We start from the raw sequence: 7,794 nt of genomic DNA, 5'->3' as shown, positions 1-7,794 counted from the left end.
ACGAAAAGCCGTTGTATGTTGATCGACGTGCCCAACCGAAGGTCGCCTTCGGTTGGGGATTCAGTGTCACTAATAACAAACACGGTGAATTTGACGAAGGACTCGTTTTTAGAAAATTACAGTTAAACTCGAACAGGTGAACGACCTGTGTCAGCTGTTCGAGCCTGAAGGAAAGAGAGAGAAAGTTGTCGAAGATTAGAAAAGGACACAGTTTGATTAGCGAGCGCCGCGTGGCGGCTAACGAGCGTATTCCGCGCTTTCGCGGAGACACGCGCAACTCTCGCAGTCAGTCTTGTGCCAGTCTTTGACAGGTAACGGTTCGATCAGTAGAAGTACAGCCATTTCGAGGTTACTTCAAACAGAGCTTCTTGGTTTCTCCAACAAGCTCGAAGTACTCGAAGAGCAGAATCCTCACTGACCGAACGATCTTCTCTTGCGGCTTAGTCTATTCGTCTGTTCGATCAACACGTATTATACGTGCGACAGACGAATCAGCTTGCAAAAAAGAGATTGCAAAAAAAACGATTGAACACACTCTTGGAATCGGTGATTTTCACGATTCTCTGAGTTTGCATATCGTCGGAAGAGCACCGAACCCACTGCTCAGTAGCCTTGTTTGACGGGCAAATCCAGACAGAGTAAACGTAAGTGCCTATCACCTCTACGTTACTCGCGCCTCACTAACCGTTTAGAAGCAACCCCCGTGTGACGAATAGATGCACACGGCGAGGTGAACGGTGTAGTGGAGTCTCTGGCCGTCACCTGCCTCTGAGCCTAGCACCAGCTAGGGACAGTGCATTTCAACGCTCGCGAACCTCTGCTCTCGCAGAGATTCAACCGACGTGCACCTCTTTAAAAGGTGCATAAGACGTGGAGAAGAGGTTTCTCATCTCTACGCACTTGCAGGTCGACGATCCCTTTAATTTTAAAGGAAAGTCGATCACACAGTCCACTGCTTTACCTTTGCGTTACAAGCAAGGTATTGCTATCCCCTCCATACAGGCTTGTTGTCACAGCCAGGAGTCGATACTATTTGGTATAGCTTGACTTACGCTCTCGCTTACCGTCGCGGTTCTGCCGCTATTTTCGTTTCAGACGCCAACGTCGCTGACCGGCGTCCAAAAACAAGGCCCTCGGATTCACCGCCGACCACCAAAGGAGCCGCCGAGGACCTCAACCACCCCCAGCCCCCAAAGACAAAGAAAAATATAATAAACGTCGTACTTAAGCCCTTTTAAGGGCCGACTTAAATTTGATCGAGTATTTGTTTCTTTCTGTACCCTCATTCTCACCTTGTCCGGACCCCAGTTAGATCACTTCCTTTAAGCGATTCTAACATAAGGTCCTTCGAGCAGGATTGAAAGGTTGAGAAAGGGTGAAAGAAGCGTTCACTTCAGGTTGACATTCGAGCAGAGTTTACCTCTCGAATTATATCGCCATGTCGAACCCTACCAAGGAGCAGATGACTCTTCCTGCCCTGGAGGTTGAGATGGAGGATATTCAGTCACGAATTCGGGGAATGACCCGACTCGTGACTAATCTGAAGAAAAAGGGGCGAAATAATTACACCATCTCTCTCCTCAAGCAGAAGTTGGAATATGTGACTGACGTTTGGAGGGACATCCAAGAGCGAGTTAAACAGCTCAAAAAGGAAGTCCCTGAAAGCAAACGGAAGGTCATACCCTTCTTCTGCGAGAGTACGATGGATGATGCAGAAGATGCGTTCCATGAAGCTCAGGACTTCCTGATGACGGAATTGGACACCCTCATACAGGAAAAGGGATCGGCTGGATTCGGTAACCCCGGGAATACCGCGGGTGCCGGAGCAACAGGCCAGCCTAGTACGCTTGAGCTTCCCAAGCAGAACTTACCGAGATTTAGCGGAGATCCGCGAAAGTGGTGTCACTTTGCGGATCTGTTTACCGCAAGCATAATAAAAGATCAACGGTTATCAGATGCACAACGTTTGCAATATCTGAACGGCTGCTTGGAAGGAGAGGCACTCGCATCGATTGCCACGCTTGAAATTGCGGATCGTAATTTCAAGCCGGCGTGGGATACCCTAACCGAACAATTCGGGAATCCACGTCGTATGGTGCTTCAGCTACTCGCAACATTCACGAAGCTGAAGCCGATCAGGACGGGCGACATAGAAAGCCTGCAACAGGTCACCGTCGGCTGGAAACAAACGCTCGCCGCGCTCCAGAAGCTGGGGCGCAAGGTAGAGCACTACAGCGACGTGTTGGTCATCCTGATCAAATCTAAATTGGACCAATCCCTAGAATGGGAGTGGGAGGGCACGCAAAAGCTCAACTCAGAAGTCCCCTCATTTAATGAGATGTTGGACTTTCTCAGGGAGCAAGAGCACAGGTTGCATGTGTTGATTAACCCGCTACACAAGAAAACGGGTGACCTCACATCAAAACCTCGCATACGACAACATAATGCTGTCGTCGAGAACATTCCCACTACGTCTCATGGATGTGTGTTCTGTGAACAAGCGCACGAAGTTACTTCGTGCAAAAAGTTCAAGTCGTTTACACCAGAACAACGCTTCCAATATATTAAAGTCAACCAGTGTTGTCTAAACTGCTTGGCTTCCACTCACACAGTTACGCACTGTCCACAAAGCGCAGCCTGCGTCAAGTGCAACGGAAGGCATCATGCACTCCTGCACTTTGAAGCAAGAAAATCTGGTACTGGCAGTCGTCGTTCGACGAATAAGCCACAGCAGGGCAAGCGGGAAGCGGGACGCAACAACGTTCCTGCACGCAGTCCTGCAAACGTAAACACGGAACCTCGTGCTTCTACGTCAAAGGCCGCGGTGACGTCTCACTGTAGTGCGACAGAGAGCGGTACCAGAGCTGTGTTTCTGGCAACAGCGAATGTGCGAGTTCATGGCAAGGGAGGCACGTCGCGTATAGCGCGTGCACTCATTGACCAAGGGTCAGAAGCTTCGTTCATTTCCGCTAGCTTAGCAAATGATCTAAGACTAGCGAGAAGGAAAACCCCGGCCACTGTATTGGGTTTGGGGGGCGGATTGACTCAAACCATTTCGCACAGCGTGGACATGGAGTTCACCTCGACGAGTAACACTGCAGAGGCGTTCCGCACCAGTGCATACATCGTGTCGAGAATCACCTCCTATGTCCCGCCGTCAGTTCGCGTACCGGCATGCACCGTGCTGCGTGGGCTGGCGTTAGCGGACCCAGACCCCGCATCGGATCGCCCCATCGAGGTACTGATCGGTGCAGAGGTCTACGCCAGTCTTATTCGACAAGGACTTCGTCGGATAAGCAACAAAGGACCGATCGTTCAGGAAACCGCTTTGGGCTGGGTTTTGTCTGGACCGGTCGGCGCAGCAACCTCTGAACCAAACCCCGTGAGGACGCTGCATTGCAACATCCTCGAATCGCTTGATAAAGCAATACGGAAGTTTTGGGAAATAGAGGAGATTCCCTCGAAGTTGGTAAACACCAAGGCCGAGGAAGAATGCGAGGCTTACTTCGCAAACACAGTCGCGCGAGACGCGACGGGCAGGTTCATCGTCCGTCTGCCCTTTAGCCGAACGAACCCGGACGAGTGTTTGGGAGAATCTCTCCCAATAGCTCTCTCCGCGTTGACAAGGCTGAGAAAAAAATTGGACCTTGACAAAAATCTCGTGCGAGAATACAGTGAATTTCTCACTGAATATGAATCGATGAGTCATATGACTCGCTTAGAGTCGCTAGACAAAACTCGACTTTATATTCCGCATCGAGCCGTCATACGAACGGAGAGCGCTACGACAAAGCTGCGCGTCGTATTTAACGCCTCCAGTAGAACAGCGGGAGGACACTCGCTGAACGACATCCTACACGTAGGACCGAAATTACAGAACGATATCACCTCTGTACTAACAAGGTGGCGTCTGTATGAATACGTGTTGGTAGCGGATATCGAGAAGATGTTTCGACAAATTCTCGTCGCTCCAGAGGATCGTCGTTTTCAGAGCATCGTGTGGCGCACGCCAGAAACCGAACGCACTATCGCGTTCGAGTTAAATACCGTGACCTACGGTACGGCATGTGCTCCATACTTATCGATGCGAACTCTTATCGAGTTGCAAAAACAGGACGGCGACCGTTACCCGCTCGCCGCTCCTATCCTCGAGAAGGACGTCTATGTAGACGATGTGTCTATGGGAGCTCCTGACAAACCGTTATTAGAGCAAATCCGTAAACAAACGTGCGAGCTCCTACAGCGAGGTGGATTTAACCTTCGCAAATGGGCTGGAAATTCGTCAGATTTATTACGAAATATTCCACAGAGCTCGCACTCACATGCAGTCAACCTTAATTTGTTTGATGATTCCGAATTAAAGGTACTCGGGCTGCGGTGGATTCCATCCGGAGATTTTTTCTATTTCAATCTACAACGATTCCAACCATCTGCAACACCGATTACAAAGCGCACTTTGTTTTCGGAAATTGCAAAATTATACGATCCTCTCGGCTGGCTTTCGCCAATCGTGATTCGCGCAAAAATCCTGATGCAATCCCAGTGGCTGGAAAAAATCCAGTGGGATGAGCATGTTTCCGCGGAGACGCTCAAAATGTGGAACACATTTTGTGCAGATTGGACTAGATTGAATAATTGGAGACTTCCCCGATGGATCCGATATGGAGCCGACACGATTTCCGTAGAGCTGCACGGATTTTGTGACGCATCACTCGCAGCCTATTCTGCCGTTACCTACTTAAGAGTGACAACGACAGACAATGGTGTGTTTACATCACTGTTGATGGCAAAAACGCGAGTGGCTCCTATAAAAACACAGTCGATCCCAATACTTGAGTTGAACGGGGCCGTACTGCTTGCCGAGCTAATTTTGCATGTAACAAATTCACTTGCAATAAAGACAGATCGTGTCGTTTGTTGGACCGATTCCACGATCGCTCTCGCTTGGCTGAAAAAACATCCATCGACTTGGAAGGTTGTGGTAGCCAACCGCGTGTCGAAAGTACAAACATCACTTCCTAACGCTGAATGGCGCTATGTTCCTACACGTTCAAACCCTGCGGATTTGAATTCGCGCGGGATGGACGCTGCAGATTTTTTGCAGTCGGAATTATGGATGTTTGGACCGACTTGGCTGAAAGAAACGGAAGCGAGATGGCCAGCCCTCCCCGCTTCCGTTGAGACCGATGAAGGCAAGCGCATAGCGCATGCACACGTAGCAACTCCGAAACCGGAATGGAATTTTCTATACCGATTTCAATCATGGAGAAAACTGTTACGCGTAACGGCGTACTGTCTTCGTTGGCGAAGACCGTCGCGCGTCAAACAAAGGTCAAACGCCGGTCAAATAATCGAGGCGTCAGAAATGCGTAACGCAGCTGAGCGCCTCGCACGCCATATACAGGGCTCGCATTTCGCAGAGGAATACCGATGCTTAAAAAATCATCGCAGTATCCCCGTGAAGTCTCCCTTGAAAAGTCTCAACCCGTTCCTCGATGATAAGGACGTCATACGAGTCGGTGGAAGACTGGAGAATGCGATGCTTGCATGGGAAACCAAGCACCCGATAATACTGCCTAAGCATTATGTTTCGACATTAATAATTAGGCAGTGCCACGTAGATACGTTGCATGGGGGCTTGCAGTTGACCTTGCACACTGTCAGGCAAAATTATTGGATCCTCGGTTGTCGAAATGCAGCGAAAACCGTGGTCAACAAATGCATGCGATGCGTAAGATGGCGAGGCAACACGTCCACGCAAATAATGCAGCATCTGACCCCGGAGCGCTGCCGCCCGTCAAGAGCATTCGACAATTGTGGAGTGGACTACGCGGGACCTTACCGTGTCCGCGACTCCGCGGGCCGAGGCAAAACAGCTCACAAAGCGTACATCGCGGTGTTTGTTTGTTACGCTACGAAGGCTGTCCATATCGAACTCGTCCATAACTACACGACGAGCGCGTTCTTAGCCGCACTCGATCGGTTTGTTGCACGACGAGGAATCCCGTCCTGCATTTTCAGTGACAATGGAACCAATTTCGTCGGTGCCGATCGAGAATTACAACAGCACTGTCGTGCAGTATTTTCTGCAGCAGATACGCATAATAAATGCGGTGCTATGGGCATTCAGTGGCGGTTCAATCCACCCAGTGCCCCACACTTCGGTGGAATGCAGGAGGCCGGCGTGAAATCGGTGAAACACCATTTGAAACGCACGTTGGGAGAGTTCACACCAACGGGAGAGGAAATGCAGACGTTGCTCTGCAAGATCGAAGCGAGTCTTAACTCGCGACCGATCGCTCCTCTGAGTGACGACCCAGACGACTATGCGTCTCTTACGCCCGGTCACTTCCTGACAGGCGGACCACTAAATGCGATTCCGCTGCAGTCCGTGGAAAATGAAAAACTCTCGCGATTGTCGCGTTGGAGAGCGATTCAAAAATTCCACGAACAGCTATGGAGGCATTGGACGCGAGATTATCTCACGCACCTACAAAATCGCTATAAGTGGCGCACTACTCAACTGCAACTGCAACCAGGGGATCTGGTGTTAGTGCAGAATCCTCTTCTTCCCCCTAATCAGTGGGAGATGGGAAGAATTGAGGAGGTTTTCCCGGGGAAGGACGGAAATGTACGGGTTGTAAAAGTACGTACAGCAAAGTCCACATACACACGTCCGATTACAAGGATGTGTAGGTTACCCGTAGATGAGCCAGATTCGACAACGGTAGCCGAGGTCGAACAGGTGAAATAAACATCTAACGATTTTCGGTAAAATCGAGGGTGACACAAAGGTGAGCGCGACCGTTCAGTTCGAAAGACAAACGCTCGCAAGACACCCCCCCTACGTCCAAAGCGATAACAGAGAGGGGAGCCGAAGTGGTTGCGTCTCTCTCACTCCAAGGGAAGAAGCGCCCCCACAAAATCGCGGATGCTACCGAAAATTGAGTCCGGAAAGCGATAGACTAATTAGTCTCAAGCCAGCAATGGAAACTGACACTGTGGTTACGCAAAAGGAGATGTCAGACACCTTTGAAAGGTGTCTGAACTTGGTCGAGCAGGCGCTGGACCACACAAGTCTTCCGGCCACACCGGAGGCAAGCCGGAACGAGGAAAAACCCGCGAAGGAAAAGAAGGAGGAATGGGTCCTCAGAACGGATGACCTGGAGCTCCGTGTACCGGGACATATCCCGAAGACTACGAGGCGATACCGGTGTACGGTCCCCGGGGGACGCTACGTCCTCCGATGGGACAGAGACCAACGGCTGACGTCGGTGGCGTGGAAAGCGGCAGCTGCACCAACGCCCAAAGAGGAAAAGGGAAAGGCACCGCGAGCTGCAACCTCGGAAAATCCAGCTTCCAGCAGGACCCGACAAAAGCCACGGGAGTCAGGACGACGGGCCGCACCAACGTCGACCAGCACGCGGCCGAAAGAAACCGGCAGGAGCACGGCGGTGGCGAGTCGCTCACGCCGACCCACGCGTCCTCAAGGGCCCTCTCTTGAGGAATAAACGCGGACGGCCGTGGGGATTGCCGTAGAGACCTCGATGAGGCTGCTTCAGCATCGAAGCTGGTCTCCTCCAGCTAGAAAGTAAGTTCAATTAAATTTCTATTTGATTGGAGTTCACGATAACGCTGTGAGGGAGTTCAGCTCAATTGAACTTCTCTTTCAGCAAATTTTCTCTCTCATTCGCGGTAATAAAGCTCTATCTTTCGAGTTTTACGAGACGAGTTTCCTTCGGAACAAACATACTGACATTCTCTATTGCACGGACCGTGCAAGGGGGGCGGTAT

General features: G+C 50.7%; 1 protein-coding gene across 1 annotated transcript; it reads left to right on the top strand.

Annotated features, from left to right (window-relative positions):
- Positions 1-1,438: 1,438 nt before the first annotated feature.
- Positions 1,439-7,511, top strand: LOC143186442 (uncharacterized). Its single transcript, XM_076390117.1, has 2 exons — positions 1,439-6,745; positions 6,795-7,511. Exons 1-2 carry the CDS (start codon positions 1,439-1,441, stop codon positions 7,509-7,511), a joined length of 6,024 nt encoding a protein of 2,007 aa, XP_076246232.1.
- Positions 7,512-7,794: the final 283 nt, after the last annotated feature.

This window comes from Calliopsis andreniformis, unplaced genomic scaffold (genome assembly GCF_051401765.1).
Source record: "Calliopsis andreniformis isolate RMS-2024a unplaced genomic scaffold, iyCalAndr_principal scaffold0001, whole genome shotgun sequence".
NCBI classification, from domain to species: domain Eukaryota; kingdom Metazoa; phylum Arthropoda; class Insecta; order Hymenoptera; family Andrenidae; genus Calliopsis; species Calliopsis andreniformis.
This window is presented reverse-complemented; position numbering and strand designations above follow the sequence as displayed.

Excerpts from the sequence above, each read along its gene's own strand:
- LOC143186442 (XM_076390117.1), top strand. The coding sequence starts at position 1,439 with ATGTCGAACCCTACCAAGGAGCAGATGACTCTTCCTGCCCTGGAGGTT. Across the intron at positions 6,746-6,794 it reads CGGTAGCCGAGGTCGAACAG|GTGAGCGCGACCGTTCAGTT; the intron begins GTGAAATAAACA and ends GGTGACACAAAG.